We start from the raw sequence: 25,071 nt of genomic DNA on the forward strand, positions 1-25,071 counted from the left end.
TGTAAATGGTTTGGTGGCCAATATTGGATGTACCTGAGGACATTAAAATTATTTGCATAATTACTGGCTCAATGGGATCAACTTAACTAATGCAAAATAAGTCAATAATGGATGTACCTGAGATTTTGAGCATTAGGGGCTAGGTAAAGGATTGAACCTCACATGAGATGTAATGGGCAAGGAGTTGCTCACTTATAGTTTATTGTAATTCCAATAATGGATGTACCTGAGGATGATCAATAGAATTATAAGAATTCAATCACCCACTAGAAATCCATCCAACTAGTATTTTCGTTTTCTACTTTGAAAGTGTAGGATTCGCTAAGTTAGTGGGAGGACCAATTTGATTAAAAGACCATAATTATTTTTGTTAATTACATGATACATTTACTAATTATTCTGGTTATTTTCTGCAGTTAATTTTCTGATAATAATGAGCATAGAACAACCACCACCATCCAATATCCTTGCAAGCATACTTGATCGCAATAGGTTGACAGGACCTAATCTCTCTGATTGGCTAAGAAATTTGAAACTTGTCTTGAACCTTGAACATATAGGATATGTTCTAGACTCAAATGTTCCTGGTCCCTTACCTCCAGAGGCCACACCAGAGGAACATGAAACTTTGGACAAGTGGAAGGAGCATGATATGAGATCTAAGTGTTACATGCTTGCTTCTATGAATAATGAGTTACAGAAGCAGCATGAGAACATGCAGAGTGTGAGTGAGATCCTCCTTCACTTACAAGAGTTGTATGGTGAGCATAGCAGGAATGCTAGGTATGAGATATCTAGACAGCTATTCCGCATAAGGATGTCTGAGGGACAAAATGTTGGGGATCATGTCCATAAAATGATTCAGCTGATTGAGCAGTTGGAACATCTTGATTTCAACATGGATTTCCAACTACAGACGGATTTGATCCTTCAGTCCCTTCCTGAGTCTTTTGGGAATTTTGTGACAAATTTCCATATGACTAAACAAGAATGCACCTTGGCTGGTTTACTCAACATGCTGGTTATTTCCCAAAAGAATATGCCGAGTAATAAAGGAAAAAAGGTAGCTTTGATTGCATCTTCTTCTACTAGAAAGTCCAACAAGAAGAAGGGCAATAAGAAAAAGAAATCTCATATTCCTGGTCCTTCCAAGAAAATAGCTAAACGGAAAGGGAAGACTAAAGCTGATGAGGCAAAGGAAAGTGTTTCCACTGCCAAAAGGATGGGCACTGGAAAAGGAACTGCCCAGAGTATCTTACTTCTCTGAAGGACAAGAAGGATACACCTTCAGAAGGTATGTCCATATCTTATTATTTAGATTCTGATGATACTCATAGTTCATCTACAGCTTGGGTTTTAGATACTGGTGCCAGTTCTCACATTTCTAATGATATGCAGGAACTAGCAAATAGTAGCAGCTTGCGTTCTCAAGATGTTAGAGTCCGAATTGGCAATGGCTCAACTGTTGAAGCTTTAGCCATAGGATCTAAATCTTTTTACATGTTTAGACATGTTTTGTGTTTGGATAATATTTTATATGTACCTGATGCTTTTAAGAACATCATTTCTATATCTAGTTTGACTAGAAATGGCTATGAATTTCAATTCACAGATGATGTTTGCAATATTTATTTTTAAAATAAATATGTTGGTTCGGGTTATATGAATGATGGTCTTTATTATTTAAATAATAATGACAAACACAAAATGAATACAAGTGATCTAAAAGAATGCAATGCCATGGTGAAAACCAACTCAAGTTTAAAATATATTTAGCACTTAAGGTTATATCATGTTGCAGAAGATAGGATTGCAAAATTGGAGAAAATGGGGATTCTATCCTCATTGGGCTCTGAGCCTACTCCAACTTGTGAATCTTGCCTTCAGGGCAAAATGACTAGATCACCCTTTGTTGGACAAGGGTTAAGAGCTGAAAATATTTTGGAGCTAATACATAGTGATGTATGTGGTCCATTTAAAAAAATGGCTAGAGGTGGCTTTCATTATTTTATTACCTTTACTAATGATGAATCAAGGTTTGGGTATTTGTATTTGATGAAATACAAACATGAATCCTTTGAAAAGTTCAAAGAATTTAAATCTGAAGTAGAAAATCAAACAGGAAAGAGTATTAAAGCTCTTCGATCAGATCTTGGAGGTGAATATTTGAGTACTGAATTTGATGAATACTTAAGAGAGCACAGCATTGTTTCCCAGCTGACTCCTCCAGGAACGCCACAGTTGAATAGTGTATCTGAAAGGAGAAATCGTACCCTATTGGATATGGTACGTAGTATGATGAGCTATACTAATATGACAATCTCCTTTTGAGGATTTGCATTAGAATCAGCTTTGTATATTCTGAATAGGATTCCATCAAAATCAGTTTCTTCCACACCTTATGAGATATGGCATGGAAGAAAACCAAGTCTTAAGCATGTTAAGATTTGGGGTTGTCCAGCTTATGTCAAAAAGCTGAACACTAATAAATTGGAAACCAGATCAGAAAAAGGTCGATTTGTTGGATATCCAAAAAATAGTTTTGGATATTATTTTTATTTGCCTACATCATAAAAGGTTGTGATAAGAAGAGATGCCACATTTCTTGAACAACAGTTTGTTCAAGAAGGAGGCAAAGGAAGGCAAATAGAGTTAGAATTGGAGAATTCTAACCAACCAACAGATCAGATGGATATAGATCTATCTAGTCAACCTACACCCATTGATGAAACATCTACAGCTGTTCCTCGTAGAACAACCAAGGTATCTCACCCACCAGTGAGATATGGTTTCCTTCATGAAGAAGAACAAGAGTTGTCTGCTCATGAAGAAGTAGATCATGGAGATGATCCACTTACCTATGAAGAAGCTATATCAGATATAGACTCTTCAAAATAGATTGATGCTATGAAATCCGAAATTGATTCCATATATAAGAATCAAGTTTGGGATCTTGTTGACCCACCTGAAGGTATTATACCTATAGGGAACAAATGGGTTTTCAAGAAGAAAATTGGTACTGATGGAAAGGTAGAGACCTATAAGGCAAGGCTAGTAGCGAAAGGGTTTCGCCAAAGGCAAGGAATCGACTATGAGGAGACTTTCTTGCCTGTTGCCATGCGTAAATCAATTAGAATTCTATTAGCAATAGCTGTATACTATGATTATGAGATTTGACAGATGGATGTCAAAATAGCTTTTCTCAATGGATACATTGAAGAAAACATTTTCATGGAACAACCTAGGGGTTTTGAATCCCAAGATGGTTCCAAGGTATGCAAGCTAAAGCAATCTATTTATGGGTTGAAGCAAGCTTCGAGGAGTTGGAACATCCATTTTGATGAAGCCATTAAATCCTTTGGTTTTATCAAAAATGAGGATGAGCCATGTGTATATAAGAAGGTTAGTGACAGTGCTATCACTTTCCTTGTCTTATATGTGGATGACATACTGTTGATGGGTAATGACACAGGTATGTTGACAACTGTAAAGGTATAGTTGTCAAATACATTCTCTATGAAAGACTTAAGGGAAGCAACCTATATTCCTGGGATTCACATCTATAGAGATAGAGCGAAAAGAATAATTAGTCTATCCCAAAGTCTATACTTGGAAAAGGTGTTAAAGAGGTTTAACATGCTTGATTCCAAGAGAGGATTGTTACCAGTGAGACATGGTATCCATCTTTCTAAAGAGATGTCTCCAAAGACGCCTGAAGAAAGAGACAAAATGGCCAGGATTCCATATGCTTCGGCTATTAGAAGTTTAATGTATGTAATATTGTGTACTAGGCCGGATATCGCATATGCTGTTAGTTTAACTAGCAAGTATCAATCCAATCTAGGTTTGGAACACTGGATAGCTGTCAAGAATATCCTTAAGTACTTGAGAAGAACTAAGGATTTATTCTTGATCTATGGAAGTGGAGACTTGCAATTGGATGGTTATACTGATTCTGATTTCCAATCAGCTATCGATGATAGAAAGTCTACCTCTGGATATGTGTTCATTTGTAATGGAGGTGCAGTCAGTTGGAAGAGTTCCAAACAGAGCACGACTGCAGATTCCACTACAGAGGCTGAGTATATTGCTGCATCAGATGTTATAAAGGAAGCTGTTTGGATAAAAAAGTTCGTGACAGAACTTGCAGTAGTTCCTTCCATTGAGTCAGCAGTTTCACTACACTGTGACAACAATGGAGCAGTCATACAGGCTAAGGAACCAAGGTCTCACCAGAAATCCAAACACATAGAAAGGCGCTACCACATTATCAGAGCAATAGTTGGACGAGGCGATGTAGCCATGCAGAAAATAGCATCAGCTAAAAATACAGGTGATCCATTCACTAAGCCTTTGTCACAAGCACAGTTAGATCAACATCTTGAGAAGATGGGTCTAAGATATTGTAATGAATGGCTCTAGTGTTAGTGGGAGATTGTTAGTAGTATGCCCTAGAGCATATCATTTAGTATGTATCTTGTACATGTTTTTATTAATAAAAGGCATTTCCACTTTTCCATGTACATAATATATTTATGTGTAATAGAAAAGGTCCATTGATATTTTGTTAGAAATTCTATTCTTAAGTTGTTAAGAATATGAGTGACAGTATTTCTAGCACAAAGTATCATAAATAGGTTCACAATCGAGGATACTTCATAATAAGGACATGACTTATCCAGAAAGATTGTATTCATGTTTGTTCCCAAGTTATTTATATGAGATATAAATAAGATGGAATGGTGAGTCTCATGCCATATGACAAACATGATAGGCACTTATAAATGATAAGTAGGCCGAACCAGTGACACTTATGATAAGTACATGGAGTTTACTCTTGTTAATATTTTGTCATAAATCATATTAGTGTATATAATCTTTAGACCTGAGATAGCACAGTTATCTTGTATATAGGTGATTTGAGTATGATACTGCTTTCATACTTGTACTATGTATGGGTATATGGGCATGTGTTGGCTCCTACTAGTTATATATGGAGGTAAGTGTTGTTCAAGATGGAATCTGTTCCTCTAAGTAAATAGGGATAAAATTCTATGTTCATTTAATTGTTCTTGATGTTTTAAGTTCTTGGCCAGGACAGATAGATTTAATCAGAAAAGAGTTTCTGATGAGAAAATCTTTTTAATCAAGAACTGGAATTAAAAGAGAACATAATATTCATAGCAAATGCAGTTTGACATAAACCATGACTCCAGCTTGAGTTGGGGTTTTGTAACAGAGAGATTCTAGTGCATGGTAACATATGATTATAGGTTCATTTAAGGTAAACCTTATTACTGATTGGGTGGCCATGGCATGCTATACTAGGTGTTAATCATGGTCTATGAGGTGCATGAAATGATTTAGAGAAATCATTTATGATAAGAAAGAGTTCTGATGATATTAAGAGTTGATATCATGTTTCATTGCCAATTAGTGATGAGCCTAGTAAGTCACACACATACACAAGTAATCACCTAATTAAATATGATTTAATTAATTAATTAAAGAGTTTAATTGATTAATTAAATAGGTTTGGTTTGCAATTAGGTTGCAAAGTTCCTAGCATGACTTGAAACCAAATCTAGATTATTAGATGTATATGGGTAAGTTAAATTTATATTTAAAGTATTTAAATATGAATTTAATTAATGAGAAATTAAATTAATAGAGATTAATTAATTTATTTATATTTGATATAAATTGATTAGAAGAAGAGAAATAATTATTTTGGGTTGAGAACTCAAAATTAAGACACAGGGGCATTTTGGTCATTTCACAGGGTGACATGTGGCACCATGAGATGGTGACACATTGCATTACACATAAGCTTGCCAAATGTCTTTTAATCATGTAAGATGATTAAAATTAAGATTAAATATAGGTTTGACACTTGGCACAATGTGATTGGGTCAATTAAACCTAGAACCAATCAGAGGTTGACATGTGGCAAGGGTTTTATGTGTTGACCTACCTATATAAGTGTTGTTATGAAAAGAGAAAAAATAACCAGCAGTAAATAACCTTGGTGCCGCCACCCAAGAAGGTTTCTCTCCTCTTCATCTTCTTCTCTCATCTATTCCAAGAGATTAGCAAATAATCTCTTGAATTAAAAATACTAGAAATTATTTCTAGTGTTCTGTTTACATCTTTAATCTCTTAAAAGGCAGAACTTGATTTTCTAAATAATAGAAAAAGCTTTAGAAGCTGTTCAATGGCTGCCATAGGTGTTCTTGGTGTGGACAAGATAGAGGGACAACATCTGGTGTCCTGAAGACGTATCTCAAAGGTGCAAATACACTGCAGTGCATTAAGAGGTTAGTGTATTTGTTTTTTATTTAATCTCGGGTTCTAAAATTAATCTGATTAATTTTAAAATCTTAAATGGCAAATACAGATCCAAAAACATATTAAAAGAGTTTTAATATATTGTTTATCATTGAAATCAAATAGATAAAAATAAATCTTGCATGATGCATGTGACCCTAGGTGAAAATTTTTGAATTCAATAGTATAAACTTGTGTTTTTCATGCTTTCGCTCCTTCATAGTGTTGGTGTGAAGGTTGATGAAGAAGATAAAGCCCTCTTGCTTTTAACCTCTCTCCCACACTCTTATAAAAGCTTAGTAACAGCTCTAACAGTTGGGAAGGAGACTTTGAAGGTGGAGGAGGTTACCGCAGTTATCTTGGATGATGAGAAGTTCAAGAAGACAGATAATAGCAATGAAGGTGGAGCTTTTGTTACTAGTTCTAATCATGATAGAAGCAATTCACGTGGAAATAATTGGAGAAGGAATAGTAGATCGTGTTCAAGACCACGAGTAGACTATGAAGATAGAGAATGCTACTGTTGTCATGAGAAGGGCCACATTCAATACCATTGTATGAAGATGAAGGAATATCTTATAGAATTTAAACAATTCAAAAGGAGTCGTGAAAAAGAAAAAGAAGGAACTGCTACAATTACAATGGATGATGATATTGATAGTGAATGTTTGAATGTGGATGATGATAAAAAAAAAGGAAAAAGATCCATTACAAGATGAGTAGTTAATGGATTCTGCTTGCCCATTCCATATTTACTCAAAGAAGGAGTGGTTTGATGTGATTGAAGAAAAGAAGGGAGAAAAAGTGAAGTTAGCCAATGGGAACAAGATAGAAGTTGAAGGTATTGGAATAGTGAAAATCAAGCTGCATAGTTATCAAGTAAAAGTGTTCGATAAAGTGAGATATGTTCCTAAATTTGAAAGGAACTTAATTTCCTTAGGTAAATTGGATTCTTTGGGTTATGGGTGTTCGATTCATGGTGGAATCATAAGAGTTAGCCGAGGTGCTCTTGTGATTATGAAGAGTGAGAAGATTGGTACAAAGAATCTCTACAAATTGGAAGGAAGCACATTGATTGGAAGAATGCAAGTGGAAGCAAGGGGCAACATCAACAATCAAGAGTGCAAGGAAGTACCAAAGAGAAAATTAACTTTTGCAGAAATTGTAAAGACTAATTCCATTGGACTTGGAGGTGGAAATTGTTGGAGTCCAAGTCCAATTGGAATTAGAAAGTATAATTAATTTAGGAAGTATAATTAGTTTAAGAAGTTTAGTAGAATTTAAATTATGAAGTTTAATAATTAGAGTTCTAAAAGGACTAGGTTTTAGTGGCCTATATATATGAATAGTTGGTTGGCCATTATATAGTATGTATTGTAAAGAGCCCATAAAATGGAGAGGTGTGTTGAATTCTGTGAGTTTTGTTTAAGTGATTTTGAGGGTGAGAAAAATAATTAGTGGTTGTAATTATTTTTTCTTGATAGTGAATTTGTTGGTGGAGTAGGCTTACGCTGAACCACGTTAAATTTTGTGCTCTTTATTTTGTGTGGGTGTGATTTTCACAACATAATCTAAACAAATTGCAGCAGAATGGAAGAGCAAAAAACAGAGTATTCAAAACAAAAGGGAATTCAACAGCTCACTTTATTTTCTGATGTATTTATATGCTTCAATACATGGCTGAGATTCAAAGAGTACAAATTACAAAAGCTTAGTGCAGCTGGTCAACAACTAATACCGACTAGAGTAACTTAGATAGAACTCCATAAATTCTGGAACACCACAAACTACACCAGAATTTATGGCTAAATATAAGAGAGAAACTAACTAAGATACAATTCAAAAGAGTAACCAAATCTGTCTCCAAAATGAATCTCAATCAGTCAACACTCCTCCTTGAGATTCTTCTTTGAGACACCTAACATTGATCTCAGAATCTCAAACTTAGCTTTTGGCAAAGCTTTAGTGAAGATATCTGCTTACTGCTTATTAGAAGAATAATGAACCAGCTTTATTTCACCATTTTTCTCAGCTTCTCTTAAGGCATGGAACTTCACATTAATATGTTTGGTTCTGCCATGTTGAACTGGATTCTCAATCATTGAAATGGCAAATTTGTTGTCCACAAATATCAAAGATGGCTCTTTGAGGTCTTGTTTCAGATCAATCATCACTTTCCTTAGCTAAATTGCTTGATTTGTAGCTGAGGTAGCAGCAACATACTCAGCTTCTGTAGTAGACTGAGCAACTATATCTTGCTTCTTTGAGTTCCATGAAAAAATGCCAGAACCAAGTGGAAATGCATAACCTGAGGTACTTTTAAAATCATCCAAGCACCCAGCCCAATCACTATCAGAAATACCAGAGAGAGCAGTTTTTTCAATCTTTCTATACAAGAATCCAAAATCAACAATCCCCTTTAAATACCTAAGAACTCTTTTTACTGCACCATAATGCTTTTGACTTAGAGATTGCATGTATCTAGACAATAAGCTGGTTAAGAACATTAGATCAACTCTGGTAGCAGTCAAATAAAGAAGACTACCCACCAAACTTCTATAAACAGTAGCATCCACCTTTGCTGCTCCAGCTTCTCATTTAAAACTAAAGGGGTTGCAACAGACTTGTAGCTTTCTAGATTAAATTTCTTCAGCAAATCCAAAGCATGTTTATGTTGAGAAATAGAGATGCCACAAGAGGACTGATTGACTTCAAAGCCAAGAAAATAGCTCATTTCCCTAAGATCAGACATTTCAAACTCACTCATGATCTATTGCTTCAGCAATTTAATTTCATCTGCATCATTTCCAGTCACCAACAAATCATCTACATAGAGGGAAATAATCAGCAAACTTCCATTTCCACTGCATTTAACATATAAAGTGGGCTCATTTGAACTTCTTGTAAAACCTTGATCAAGTAGATGTGAATCCATCTTGTTATACCAGGCCCTAGGAGCCTATTTAAGGCCACACGGAGCTTTATTAAGTTTGTATACCTTATCCTTACTTCTCGCCACAACAAATCCTTCAGGCCGCTCTACAAAGATCTCTTCCTCCAATAAACCATTTAGAAATGCTGACTTTATGTCTAAATTGTAGATTGTCCATTCAAAAGAGCAATAAGCAATTTTACAGTGTCATGCTTAGCCACCGGAGCAAAAGTATCTCCATAATCAATTCCAGGAAGTTGAGCATACCCCTTCACAACTAGCCTTGCTTTATATTTGAAGATAGTGCTGCCATCAAGATTCAACTTCACTTTATAAACCCACTTAACTCCTATGACTTTTTTATTTGTTGGTCTAGTAGTGAGAAACCAGGTCTCATTTTTGTTTATCATTTTAAGCTCCTCCTACATTGCAGCTACCCATGCCTCATTTGTTGAAGCCTCTGCATTATTTATAAGTTCAGAGATTGCCAAGTTACATCTTTCATAAATCTCAGTAAGAGATTTGGTCTTGGGAGGTGGTGCATCAGTTGATGAATCACTGCCAGAATTATGATCATCCAATTCAGAATTTGTAACACCATTCTCAAGTTTTTGTTGAATTACATTAGAATACTGTCACACCCTACTCCTCGTAAGATGTAACATGTTCCCGTAGTACACCTAATGAATTACCGTACTTCACCTACCGGTAACCCATTAAATATACTACAAGGGATTTTAAAACAATTTTCGTTCATTTTGGAATTGGTTAGTAAAATTTTTTTCAAATATTAAAAACATTTATTTAAAGTCCAAACATAAATCAAATTTTTGGATATTTAAGATTTCCGCAATTTTTACATAAATTTCGGCAGAGTGCCGTCTGTATTTTGAGAAAACAGTTCTTCAAAACCTAAAAATAAAAACACTCCCAATATTTTTCTCAATCACAACTTCATTTGCAACCACCAAACTTCAAATCAACAACAATGGCAACACTTCAACTCAAAATCCAAATTTCAAATCAAAAATTAATAACTCAAAATATTTCATAAACTCATGCACATTGCATTTTAAATATTTAATTTACATTCACTATTAAATTTACAAACACAAAATCTCAAAAATAATATTATTACAATTTTATCTGTACAACTGCTCAAACTACAGAGATACATATGTATACTATTATATTTACATCAAACTAAACTACCAGGGTATAAACAAATACCCGTACAAAAATTTTTCAATTTTGCTCCTCTCTAACTGTAGTAGCTTACTCTACTGCTATGTCCTTTTCTCTATCTGCGACAGTAAGTTAAAGCTATCGCTGAGTATATAAATACTCAGTGGTGCACAATAAAGAATAAAATGTATAATATAAAACATTTATGAACAAATCATCATTCAAAAATCTCATAATCGCATTTCACAATTTCTTTCTCAAATTGCATTTATAACAAATCCTAATTTCAAGCTTAATATAGCACAACTTGATCAAATAATTTAATAAACATAGTGTTGCTAAATAATAACACAACTTAGGCCATGACACAAAATTTTCGAACATGCCGTGTGTACATCACGACAAGGCAAACACCCCCACTAATCGAAATCAATGAGGGAGGTGGCTAGCTAGCTAATGAGTACTCATCCAAACTCGCCCCTCAGACTGAGAAGCCAGAGAGGGAGGAAATTGATCAAATATCAAACTCACCCCACAAGTGGTTGAGGAACATATTAATATTGCCATGCCAAGTGTGAATTAAAACGATTTAAAAATATGATGTTCAATTATAATTGATGCAACAATTAAACAAGCTTCATTTCAAATCTCCATTTCTAAAGTAGGCAACACACAAATTCTCAAATAAAATTTCCAAAGCCATAACTAAATTCAAAACCATATTGTTCAAATATTCCTTACAAATTAATAAATAATTTTCATTTCAAATTTCCATTGTAAAATAGGCAACACAACATTTTCGAAATCCATAATGAATAAAACATATTCACAATGTATAACAAATCAATTTTCATTGTGAAACTATAATTTATAAATTTTTGTGCACAAACCTGATGCGAGTCGCCTCTAGGCCTTGACTCAGTCTCTAGGCCTTGACTCAGTCTCTCAGAGCTTCCAAGTCTTTTTCAGCTGAAACACACAGTTTCACAGTGTTTCAGTACCATAACTTAGCATAAATCCAAAAATAAATTTAACTTCACTTTTACCTAGCTCTAATGTGCTAAATTCGACGTTTTTAAAATTTTTGTGTTTCGGGTTACTATTCACTACACTATTCAAGTCAAATTGTTGACTTTCTAAGGTTTAATAGGTATGAGAATTCCAACTTCACCCACATACCACATTTTGGTCACTAAACTTGTTGGGTTTGGTCATTTTCTCAACACTTAAGTCTTTTAGGCAAAATTGTCAATTTTCAGTTTTTGGTGTCTCGGTTGCACTATTCCATTGGTCATTTTACTGTTGGAATTTGGCAAAACTTCCTTCATAGAAAATGTTCCTTATTGTCTTAAGTTTATTCTCATTTTTGAATCACTCCAATTGGAGTTTTGTAGCTCAAGTTATATGCAAATTACGTTTACTGTTCATGCTGCAGAATTTAGTTCTGCAGATTTATTGATCCAATTTCGTTCAGCAATTTGACCAAGTTAAGTCCATAATTTGGTATGATTTTCTTCATATGAAATGTTCTACTATGCCTTAGGTTTCCATTGGTTCAAGAATCACCTAAATCAGAGTTTTCTAGAGAGAGTTATAGCCATTAAAACTTTACTGTTCATATGGCAAATCTGCAGTTCTGCAGATTCAGTGACTCAAATTTGCTCAATAATTTGATTGGGTTAATTTCATAATTTGGGTTTGTGTTCTTCATGAAAGTTTTAGGTCTATATCTCATCTAACCACTGGTAAAATTTCAGGTCATTTTGACCTGCCTAGCTCGAGTTATAACCAAATGAACAAACACTATTTATTTAGTCAGTTTGTGCAGGGCAGCCTACAATTTTTCAACTTTAGTCAATTTGTTCACTAGGTTTTAGTCACTTTTTGGGTATGGTTCCTAAATGAAAATTGTGTCATTTAGTGTCTATTTTCATTCCTAATTGGTCTCATACCAATTGAACTTGTAAAATTTCATTTTTGGTCCTTCAAAGTTGACTTTTGGTCATGGTGCATACCCAATCCGAATTTGGCTTTGATTCAAACACTTCTAACATACTTAATTAGGTCACAAATGGTCATTTCTTTCCTTAAACTATGTCAAAGACATCATTTAGCACTTCTTCACATTTTTTGTCTCTAAACCCTAATGTTCAAAACCCTAATTCATGTCATTTGTTTCATTTAGCTAATTAAACACTTATAAACATGCTCCCTTAACTCAATTAAGCTTCCTAACATGTTTAGCTCAAACAAATTTATACTTTGTCCAACCAAACCCTAGCTGTCCAAAATTCTATATAATCCCTCAACAAATTTTCTTTCCATTTTAAGTTTATTTACAAGCTCAATAAGTTAGAAATGTAAGAATCAAACTCAAATTATCAAATTTGATTACTAACCTTTTATGTAGAATTTCTTTTTCTTCAAAACTTCTTCCTTTCTTTTTCTTTTTGTTGTAAAGCTCCTTCCCAAGTGACTAGAACAAGTTTTATCTATGGTAGACTATTTTTTTATGGTGGGATTTTTGGTTCTTCAAGCTCACAATAGAGCTTGAATGGAGGTTTTGTGAGGGAGAGAAGAGAGAGGCTGCAACCTTGGGTAGAAGAAGACCAAATGACTTTTTTTTTCTTTTCCCTTCTTTTATTTATTTTAGTCTATGGAAGACCCCAAAAAAAAATCAATTTAATTAATTTATTAATTATGAAATTTATGGCATCAGGCCATGCATGATGTCATCTCCCTACACCTTTTTCATTTCTTTTCTTTTTTTTTCTATTTATTTTTCTATTAGTTCTTTAATTTAATTCTTAATTCTGAAATTTTCTTTTCTCCTATTTTATTTGACAGTTAGGTCAGGAGTCAGCTCTCGGGATCAATTGACCAAATTGCCCCTCGCCTGTTCAACCCGGTTTGCAAATAATTCAATATTTCTTCCGGCTCCCTGACCTAATTATTTGACTGGCTTAACAATTCTTTTTCGTTATTTTCTCTTTTCCACTGTGTTCGTGATGGTCCTAAGGACCGCGGCGTCACATTTTATGGTTCGAAATTTGAGTTTAAAATAACTTCGCAGTCTTTCCCGAGAAGGTCACCTATCGCTGTGACTCTCGGCTCGTTTAACTTCTTATGTTCTGTTTTTCTTATTCATACTTAACTAATTGGCAATTACTAATTATTTGTGTTTATGGCTTGTTTAGTTGTCTTAAGTGTGGTTCTAATCCTCTTAATTGTTCGGACCGACAACGGTCACCGGAACAGTGAAATATACCAGGCTATACAAATAGGGGTGTTACAAATACTCCACTTGTTTTTTTTTCCCAATTCCAGTAGGCATATTCATCAATCTTTACATCTTTACACACAAGAACTTTTTTCACTTCAACATTGTATACTCTATAACCTTTTGACTGAGCAGCATAACCCAAAAAGATACCAATTTTAGCTTTTTCATCAAGCTTCCCTCTCTTTACAATAGGAATATGAATGTAACACACAGACCCAAACACTCTCAAGTGTTTAGCAGATGGTTTTGAATCAAACCAAGCCTCCACTGGTGTCTTTCCTTGAATAGACTTGGTAGGAAGCCTATTAAGAAGATATACAGCCGTGTATACAGCTTCAGCCCAAAAATTCTTTGGCAATTTCTTCTCTATCATCATGCATCTGGCCATTTCCATGACTGTTCTATTTTTTCTCTCTGAAACCCCATTTTGTTCAGGAGTGTAGTTGACAGTAAGTTGGTACTTGATTCCTAAATCTTCACAAAACTTATTAAACTCACTATAAGTGTACTCAGTACCATTATCTGATCTCAAAGTTTTCAGCTGACGACCACTTTGTCTTTCCACTTGGTCTTTAAACATCTTGAAGACTGAAAAAACTTGAGACTTATTTCTGAGAAAATAAACCCAAGTCATCCTAGTGAGATCATCTATGAACAAGATACAATACAAGTTATTACTCAAAGAAGCTGTTCTCATTGGTCCACAAACATCAGTATGAACCAATTCCAGCTTTTCCTTTGCTCTCCATGCTGCATTTTCTTTTGGAAAAGATTGCCTATGTGACTTCCCAAGTTGGCAATTTTCACATACACTACCATCCACAACAACCTCTGGCATATCTCTAACCATGTCCTTACTTTGCATAAACTTTAGAGAATTTAAATTATAATGACCAAATATTTTATGCCACAAATTAGACTCATCTGTTCTAGCCATATAAGAGATTTGATCAACTGAATTCCAATTTACAGGAAAGCTATTACCCACCATATTAACTCTCACAACTTCAGAACCATCAGAATCAAAAATAGTGTAGATATTGCCTTTGAATGACAAGGAATAGCCCTTCTTCATCATTTGGGCTACACTAAACAAGTTTTGATCTAAACTAAGAATGAAAAGAACATCTGGAACTAGTTTAGTACCTTTCTTAGTTTGAATTGATACTGAACCCTTGCCTTGAGATTCTACAACTTCTCCATTTCCAAGCTTGACTTTGATTCTCACTGATCTGTCAATTGAAGAGAACATGCTTTCATCTCTTGCCATATGACTAGTGCAGCCACTATCCACAAACCATGTATGTCTTCCACTGGAGTTTGTAGTGTAAGTAATAGCAAAGACATGATCATCATATTGAGCTTGATCATCAGTGTAATTTGCTTGCTGAGTAGGTTGTCGTTGCTGGTTCAGATTCAACTTGCTTTGCATGATTCTACAATTTTTCTCTACATGTCCCAACCTTCAGCAATAGTTACATTGAGATGGCTTGACTCCATTCTTCTGCCAAGAATCTTTTTCAAGATGATTGGTCTTGTTGCAAGTAGGAGAAGGTGGGAATTTTGATTTCCTGCCACTCCTTCTCTGTTTGTAGCTCCCTTGCCTTTGTTTGCTGAATCACTTGCACTCTTCTAAGCTTCCTCAAATTTCTTACCCTTTTGTTTGGCAAGAAAAGCTTCTTCAATGGACTCCTCCATTCTAATAATCCTCGTTTGCTCAATAGCTTGAAGAGCATTCACCAATTCTGAAATAGAAATGGTTTTCAAGTCTTTGGAGTCTTCCAAAGAGGAAATTTTATGCTCAAATCTTTCAGGTAAGCTCACTAAAACTTTTTCCACAACTCTCTTGTCACTAAACTCCTCTCCTAATAATTTGATTTTATTTACAACTTTCATGAGCCTGTCAGAGTACTCTTGAATAGATTCAGTATCTTTCATTCTCAAAACTTCAAATTCCCTTCTTAGATTGAGAACTTGCATCATTTTAGTTTTCTCATTGCCTTGATACTCTTCTTTCAACTTATCCCAAGCTTCTTTAGCTGATCCACAAGCCAAGATCCTAGTAAAAATAACATCTGATACAGCATAGTGTATACAAGAGAGAGCCTTGAACTTCTTTGCACACTCTTCACTATGTTGCTTCATCTGAGCAAGTGTGGGATTCTCACTCAGAGGAGCTGGATCTTTGCTTGTTTCTAGAACATTCCACAAATCATAAGCTTTAAGATAAGCCTGCATCTTTACTGACTAAAAGTAGTGCTTAATATTGACGAAAAAATTAGCTACCAAATAAAAAATAACGACCAAATCTTCATCGGTAATTACCAACGAAACGCTTTTCGTAGGTAATATTAAGGAGAAAATAGAAAACAAAATTAAAAAAAAAATACCTACGAATTTTTTTCATCTGTAATTCTTAACGAAATGCTTTACGTAGGTAATATTTAGGAGAAAATAGAAAAGAAGAATTCTCAAAAACTCAAAAAATTTTAGCTACGAATTTTTTCATCGATAATTACTAACGAAATGCTTTTCGTAAGTAATATTAAGGAAAAAATAGAAAATAAAATTTTAAAAAAAATAGCTACGAAAAATGTTTCGTCAGTAATTACCAATGAAAAGCTTTTCGTAGGTAATATTAAGGAGAAAATAAAAAATAAAATTTTTAAAAAAATACCTACGAAAATCATTTCGTCGGTAATTACCAACGAAAAGCTTTTCGTAGGTAATATTAAAGAGAAAATAAAAAATAAAATTTAAAAATTTTCGTCGATAATTACCAACAAAAAGCTTTTCGTAGATAATATTAAGAAAAAAATAGAAAAGAAAAATTTTTAAAAACTAAAAAAATTTTGCTTACGAAAACTTTTTCGTCTGTAATTACCAACGAAAAGTTTTTCGTAGGTAATATTGAAGAGAAAATAGAGAAGAAAAATTTTAAAAACTTAAAAAATTTAGCTACGAATTTTTTTCATCGGTAATTACCAACGAAACGCCTTTCGTAGGTAATATTAAAGAGAAAATAAAAAATAAAATTAAAAAAATATATATATCCACGAAAAATTTTCGTCGATAATTACTAACGAAAAGTTTTTCGTAGTTAATATTAAGAAAAAAATAGAAAAGAAAAATTCTAAAAAATTTAAAATATTTTACCTACGAAAACTTTTTCGTCTGTAATTACCAAGAAAAAGTTTTTCATAGGTAATATTAAGGAGAAAATAGAAAAGACAAATTTTTAAAAACTCAAAAAATTTAGCTACAAATTTCTTTCGTCGGTAATTACTAACGAAACGTTTTTCGTAGGTAATATTAAAGAGAAAATAGAGAAGAAAAATTATAAAAATGTCAAAAAAATTTACCTACGAATTGTTTTCGTCGGTAATTGCCAATGAAACACTTTTCATAGGTATTATTAAAGAGAAAATAGAAAATAAAATTTTAAAAAAGTACCCACATAAATTTTGTAGTTGGTAATTACCAACGAAATATATTTAGTCGGTAATTCGTCGGTAAATCACAAAAAATATGAAATTTCTACATCGTTTGTAAATAGATTAGAGGATAGTGAGTTTGTCTATAAAAGAAAAATCACTCCCCAATACAAAGTAATTGTGACATAATCACATATGTGGGGGCCTACTTTGAGCCCACTAGTTTTTTTTTTTTTAAGTCAATTATATCTTAAAAAATTATAAATTAATTTTGGATTTAAATTAAAATAATAATATTTAATATTTAATTTAAAAATTAAAAAATTAAGAATTAAAAATTAATTTAAAAAATTAATTTGAAAATTTTAAATTAAAATTAAATTAAATTAAAAAGTTAATTTCATTTAAAAATTAAATTAAAAAATTAAACTAAATGAAAAAATAAAATAAATTAAAAAATATTAAATAAAAATTAGCTATAAAAATTTGTTTTCATCGGTAATTACTAACGAAAATTTTATCAATAAATAGTCGGTAATTTATAAGAGTAAAATCTCCTACAAAATTATCTATAAAAAAATTTAAATTTACTTACGAAATAATTCGTTAATAAATTTAATAATAATATTTTTTTCGTCGATAAAAATTACCTACGTTAATATTTACGCTAATGTTTGTGGACAAAAAAATTTTATTGATAATCACTGATTATCAATGAAATTTAAGTATATTTGATCGGTAATTTTCGTAGCTATTTTTTTAATTTCTTGTAACAACACATATGAATGATTTCTTATGCAAAATTAATGAATTCCACATGAAATATTTTGCTGAATATGAATTTAAGTTTTTATGGAAATTTCTTATATATACTCTAATATATATATATATATATATATATATATATATATATATATATATATAATCCATATACATACGCCATGTTATCAATTTTTAAACTTGTTATTATAAATTATAAAAATCAATCATTTTCTCGCCCTTGCTGTAGGCTGACCTGTCATGTGCAAACGGTTTCATAGATTGACACTTTTTCTTATGTACTTGGGGACCAAAGTGAACCATGGAACCCAAACCCCAAGCGGCTCACAAAATATAAAGATGGCTTTTTATTTTTTATTTATGAATGTTTTATATTATTTATTTAATATTCAAATAAATTTATATATATTATATGAAAATATTTTCGTTGTATTCATTAAAAAATATCTTTTTACCATTGATTTTATATTATTTCTATTTTATAGATTTAAATTTTAACTATATAGTTACTAAATAATAGTATTTAAAATTATTTTAAAATTTAATAGAACAAATTTTCAATTATATATATATATATATATATATATATATATATATATATATATATATATATATAGTTGTGTGTGTATGTATATATATAATCGAAAGAGAGATCACACATTCCATCAGCAAAGGCAAATGCTTAAAAAATTTTAAACGGACATAGACCAACAAGCATTTGTTAAAACAAGAACGATAGCTCTCACTTTCCAATATTAGTCATTCAATACTTTATTTTCACAGGGCCAACAAGTTTATTAACAAGAACACAACATGCTTGTTAAAAAACAAGTCACAGAAATTACAAAAACTACACAAACCCAATGCCCATTTCATTTGTTGCTGCCTGGAAACAACCTCTTCGATCCTAGTACTTAGTAGCTACCAGTTAAGACTAATGAACTTCTTTATCTCATTTCAGCAGATGATCCCATATTCTCCTCTTCAGTGATAGACACCAAGTACTTGTTGTCAGAATTCCTGGCAGAGCAATTGGCACGAATTTCCCCTTGATTCCCTGTCAGCACGTCCAATTGCCCCATCTTGATCATGGAAAGCACGAATTCTTCAAAGAACAATGTTTCATTGATAGCAAAGCTAGTGACAATGCCCCTTGTTCTCTTATCCGTGTACAGATCTTGGTCCGATGTAAAAAGACCCTGACGGTTCATGAGATCAACGAAGTATTTGTTGTCAAATTTATTAGGGGACCTAATATCCAAGAAAGTTATGTTGCTGGTGTCTATTTTTGGACAAGTTAGCTTGAGATTATTGGCAAAGGTTTTATCCATGGTAGGATCTTGGGTTGGATAAAGACGGTCAGTGAAAGATGTGCAGTGGCCAATGCCAATGGTGTGGGCACCTGAGAGGGCCACTGCATCGGTGGCATCAAGGTTTTTCCGGGCAAGCTTGGTGAGAATGGTGGTAGTGTTAGCGTCAGGTCCTACCAGGTCTACAAAAGTTTGGTTTACTTGAGCGAATACTACTCCGTCTCGCCTTCCCAAGGGGACATCATAGTCAGGGCCACCGGTCTGCAACCCACAAAAGAAATTAACTATACGATTACCAAATGAAAATCAACATACTAAACTTTGACTGATAGATTAATAAAAGTTGGATAATTACTAGGACAACGGAGTCACGGGCAGCGATCGCGACAATGTCAGAGCAAGAGACGATACGGCCACACTCTTTGTGGACAATCTCGCGGAGGTTGTTGACGATTTTAAATGCTTCTTTCCTCAAGGTCAAGTTAGGAAGTTCAGACTTCTCGCTTGGTCCACCTGCTGATCCATCAAGCAACACCGAGCTATCGCATCCCTGAGACGTTATCCAGAAAATAATTCATGTAAATGAACATGACAGCGACCAGAGGAGAGTCCTGGGGTAATAATTAACGTTATTGTACTCTAAGCAGTTTAGTTGAGTCGCTTCTTAATTTTGAATTTAATGGTTTTTTTAAAAAAGAAAAACAAAAATTTATGTACTTAGATAATATAGTAAAATATCAAACAGATTATTATTTTGAATTCAACTATGAGACAGTCATGTCATGCTTAGCATACCAGGAGAAGATCTCCATTTTTTTCTTTTAAAATTAAAATAACAATAAATAAATAAAAGGGTTTTAAGAAGGGAAATAAAAAAGCGCTCAAGCAGGGGAGGCCAGGCCAAAAATGGAAAGCAAAACAGAGTCAAGAATCAGCCAAGGAAATTACTTAGGCAGGCATATATGTACGTACGCTACTGGCTTATACATAGGAACTGGCAAAGAGAAGAAATGATGGATAAAAATCAAGAACTATTTCGATCTACTCAGTGAAGGATAAATCAAGAAAATTTAGCTTAATCAAGAAAGAGAATGGAAAGATAGTCACCTGAACGAAGCAGTCATGGAAGTGGAGACGAAGCAAGCCTGCAGCTTGGCCAACATCTTTCTTGAAAACTTTCTTGAGCTCATTTCTGATAATAGATTCAACTTTAGGGCAGCTAGATTTGTAGAAAGTCCAGGAGAGACCATTCACTATAGGAGGTTTGCTTTGTGCTTCAGTGGCACTAAAGCAAGAAGCAAGCAACACGCAAGAGATCAAAAGGAGAGGAGTACTACTAGCCATGGCTGCTGGTTTGTGTGTGCGTGTCCTAGCACAGAGAGGGTGTTTATTTATAGCCAATGTAATGTTTTATTTTAAGCCCTAGCTTTTGAATTGTCAATTCTTGGATTTATAATTATTATTATTATTATTATCAGAAATAATGGTAAAAATTTGACCTTTGGATTCGAGAAATTGGAAATGTGAAGGCCACTTGTGAAAGATGAATGTATGATTTACATATTGATGGATAGAAGTCATGAGAATGCGATCTTACCTGATGGAAATGCGATCTTATCTGATGGATTACAAGCCAACGATAAGCATATATAATTAAGAGTAAAAGAACAAAATTGACAAAGGAGAAGAAGACAGGAAGCCCACTGCCCATCCATCTTGTCAAACTTTACGCCCTTTAATACTTTACATTGTTCCTGGTTAATAGTTGGCAATTTCACACCACTAGGCATTAGTGGTCCCGGTAAAATCACCCATCTTTTTGGCTTGAGGGAATAGAACTTCTAACATAAGATTAAGTGGTATACGTTTAATCATTAGATCAGGTTAAACGTAAGAAATTTTAATTTTAATAATTTTTTTTTAAATGTAATTGTTAAAAATTCAAATATGATTAGAAGTTGAATTTCAACCATCTAATTAAATGAGCATTATAACAAGATTAACAAAAGAGAATTAGAATATATGAATGTGAATGAGAATATAATATGGATAATTAAAAGAGTAACTATAAATGCAATCCTCCAAATGCATCGTAGTCATTTGGTACAGAAATGGACTAGTTCAACTTCGATCAAAATTGATAAAAAGCCGATCAGTTTTCAGTTCCAGTCTTAGCTCTAAGAGAGAAGAATTGATCATAAGAAGGTTTTAGATTGATTAATAATTTAGAACAATCCGACTCAGTTTAATTTCAAATTTGATTTGAATCTATTCTAGCCTGAGTCAGGATTCAAACTAATTATCAGCCTGGATTGAGATCGGAATTAATGCCTTCTAATTTCAGTTTGTTTTTTAATTCAAAAGTTTAATTTAATTTTAATTCAATTTCATGATTAAATTTTTTAAAAAAGTTATGATTTTTTTAAAGAAAATTTTTAATTTAAATATAATTGGATTCTAATTTAATTTAAGTTAATTAATTTTAATTTTAAATTAAAATATTTTTATTTTAATTTAAATGATGACCATACTCTTGTTTATTAACGAAAAGATCATTATCCATACTATCAACCCACTTGCAGTGGGTATAAATTGCTACCAGCCACCGGCGGCAGGCACCACAACCACAAGAAAAAAAAAATATTCCACCATTGAATAAAATTGTAAGCCACATGTAATATTTTACAAGGTAATTGCTTCCACTTTTGCAAAGAAATCATTAATATGATGAATTTGAAATTGCAGCCCGGATTCTATTTTTTCATCTGTAAATTTTACAGGAATCAAGCACTTTTTTTTTCTTTGTCATCCAATTCAAAAAGCAGCCCTCGTGGGGTAGAACAATGCAAAGAAACGAATATAAATTTATAATTATTCTTCCTTGAAAATACAAAAATAATGTTATTTCCCTTTCGTAAAGTGAGAACTTATGCAATTTTCCACGTCGTGTGTCTTCCACACATGGGGCATTGGTGACTTTTTAGGGTTATGCGTTGTCGTTTTCATTGCGTCGTTTTCTGTGTTTTACCCACTCCACAGCCTATGTATAGGTGCAGCATTTAATTATAATTTAGTTTGTCAACTTTATAAAAATAAAAATATTACATAAAAATTTTATGAAAAATTTGAAGACACGTGATTAATAGAATAATTATAAATCTTGAAGAAATTAATTTTTGTGTCTATAAAAAAGATATAAATAATATTTTAATATAAAAAAATTGGAGACGTGTACATTAATATACTAAAAAATTATAATTATTTAATTGGAATAATGTATTTATAATTTAATAAGGCAACTCTATAAAAATAAAGATAATATATAAAATATTTATATAAATAATGGGATAATTGAATTAATGGAGTATGGATAATCTCATAAAAATAAATGATAATATTAGAAAAATTATAAGTGAGAGTAGAGATCATATCAGTGGGGCAATTGTGTCCCCTACTCCATCCTAAATCCACCGCTGTGTATATATTTTATATATAGGATTTGTGTTTTCTTTATTGCTAAATAAGTAACACGCATCAACATTAAAAACGACAAAAATAATCAAAACAATAATTGTCGTTTGATGAGGAAACTTTTTTTTTCTTTATTGAATAAAAATCTTCCATGAATAGGAACAATAATAACTCAATAAAAATTCTTGCATTAAGACAAAATTAATAAATACAGATATCGAAAGAGGGGAGAGAAAAAAAATTATGATAGAAACCAACCAACTTATAAGCATTACGAGAAAATAAATTTAATTTAATTTAATTTTAAAAATTAATTTAAGAAAATTTGTTTACATCTTTATATTTAATATATTTATTTTGTAATTTTTTTTTTGTTAGTAAAAATAGCCGGTAGAGGATAGAAGTTGTGAAGTATTAATTAAAATAGGCGAGTGGGTTATTTATTTCTTCTGGAAGTGGCTGGTGTCTGCAACGTGTTAAAGAGGGAGAGATCACTGTGACATTAATATTAACAATAACGTGCATGTTGCATTTAAAGTTTCTTCTTCAATGGAGAGGGACCTTCTCACCTAACTTCATTAACTACATTGCCTGTCTCCTAATAATTTAGTTATTAATAATTTATTAAGGGTCCCAAAAATAATTTTAATAGTGCAATATTATATTTATTCATTTTAATTTAATATTATCATAACAACTTTTTCAAACGTAAGCATTATCTATCCTTTCTACTTATTATTCATTAATAAAGGGGAATTAACAAAAATTTAAATTACGGATATTTTAGTTTGGAGGATTTTAATATTGCTCAACAATTATAAATTTTTATTGTTTAATTTTTCTATAAAATATTTTTTTGAAATAATATTTAATTTTTTATATAAATCAATGAAAAATTATATCTCTTTTTTTAAGTTTATTATTCTTTAAATTTTCCAACAAACTTTTTTTTAAGTTTATTATTATTTAGATAAAGGGAAATTTTAAAAAATCCTAAATTTCTTTTAAAATTTCTTTCATTTAATAATTTTAATATTTAATTAAAAATTCAATTAATTCTACATTAAAGAAAATTTTTAATATTAATTTAAAATTAAGATTTAATTATTATTATTATTAATGTGTCTATGTTAGTGGAAGTATGGAAGAGGCCAATTAGCTTATTTAAAAAAAAAAAATGAAAATGAATAAAGCAAGTGTCTCCTCTTTTTTCCAAAGGTTCATGAACCCTATTGGTTATTGTTTGAACCAGTCAACTCTACTCTCCTCTTCCTCACTAGATCCCCTCGAGATTCTAAATTGCATGGGTTATTCTGAGAAAATTACGCTTATAATCTATCAACTTAAATAATTATTTCATTTCAGGCGATTAGAGGTAAGTATTATTTTATTTAAATTGAATAAATTAAATTGAATTATTTTAATTTAATAATTTAATTAAAATTTTAAAATAATTTAATTTAATTTTACATTCTAAAAATTTTAATTATTTTGATTTGATTCAATTTTAAAGAAAAAAAATTAGTTAAACCAAATTGAATTGAATTGCTTTATTAATTTTTAAATTAATTTATTTTTATAAAAAATTTATAAATTATATGTAATTATATATACATATATAAGTTATTTAATTTCATTAATTAATAGTTACTAGGTTCAAATTAATATCAAAATCATACTAAATAATTTGAAAATCAAATCTAAATTAAAAAAATTCATCAAAACTCAAAATTGATTAGTTCAAACCAAACTAAATAAAAAAATAAAGTGATTCGATTCAATTTGATTTTTCATTTATTTTGATTCGATTCAATTTCTAAAATATAATAATTCAGTTTTAATAATTTAATTTCATTCAATTCAATTTGAACCGAATGTTCAACCCAATCAACTTGACTCTCTTTCCTCATCGATGGTAATGCCAATTTAGTGTAGAAGCTTGTGGTTTTAGCTATATTTCCCCGCTCAAAACTAAAGAAGGAATTGGAAAGAGACTTTGTTAAAGTGAGCTAACAAAGAAACCCTAGGGTTACCAATAGTGATTATGGTCGCTCATATTGGAAAAAAAATAATAATAAATTGATGGGATTGATTTTGATTGTGGAGTATAATGTATTTCAACTTGATTTGTGATTTTTATTTTTGCTTTTTTTCATATTTTTACAAATTATATTTTCGTTTTTGAACAAAATTTTAATTATTGAAAATATTGTGGGCCCCTAAATCTTACTGAATTTTAATCACATGAATCATGAAATGCTTTTTTAAAGTTGACATCCAACTTGCACTTATAAATTAGTTTTATGTTTTTTTTTTTAATAAAAAACATATAATAAGTCAATATAATTA

The 25,071-nt window shown here is 31.9% G+C and overlaps 1 protein-coding gene across 1 annotated transcript; it reads right to left on the reverse strand.

Moving 5' to 3' along the window:
• Positions 1-18,658: 18,658 nt before the first annotated feature.
• Positions 18,659-20,670, reverse strand: LOC110652185 (peroxidase 12). Its single transcript, XM_058137787.1, has 3 exons — positions 20,359-20,670; positions 19,607-19,801; positions 18,659-19,512 (listed from the first exon to the last, which is right to left on the reverse strand). The coding sequence occupies exons 1-3, from the start codon at positions 20,593-20,595 to the stop codon at positions 18,889-18,891; spliced, it is 1,056 nt and encodes a 351-aa protein (XP_057993770.1). The 5' UTR covers positions 20,596-20,670; the 3' UTR covers positions 18,659-18,888.
• Between the last annotated feature and the right edge of the window lie 4,401 nt (positions 20,671-25,071).

The sequence above is a fragment of the Hevea brasiliensis genome, chromosome 16 (genome assembly GCF_030052815.1).
Source record: "Hevea brasiliensis isolate MT/VB/25A 57/8 chromosome 16, ASM3005281v1, whole genome shotgun sequence".
In the NCBI taxonomy this organism is placed as follows: Eukaryota; Viridiplantae; Streptophyta; class Magnoliopsida; order Malpighiales; family Euphorbiaceae; genus Hevea; species Hevea brasiliensis.

What these genes read in the sequence shown, in the direction of transcription:
- LOC110652185 (XM_058137787.1), bottom strand. Translation starts at nt 20,595, where the DNA reads ATGGCTAGTAGTACTCCTCTCCTTTTGATCTCTTGCGTGTTGCTTGCT. An exon ending in TCCATGACTGCTTCGTTCAG is followed by an intron (nt 19,802 to 20,358) that starts GTGACTATCTTT and finishes ATAACGTCTCAG; the next exon opens with GGATGCGATAGCTCGGTGTT. An exon ending in CCCGTGACTCCGTTGTCCTA is followed by an intron (nt 19,513 to 19,606) that starts GTAATTATCCAA and finishes TGTGGGTTGCAG; the next exon opens with ACCGGTGGCCCTGACTATGA.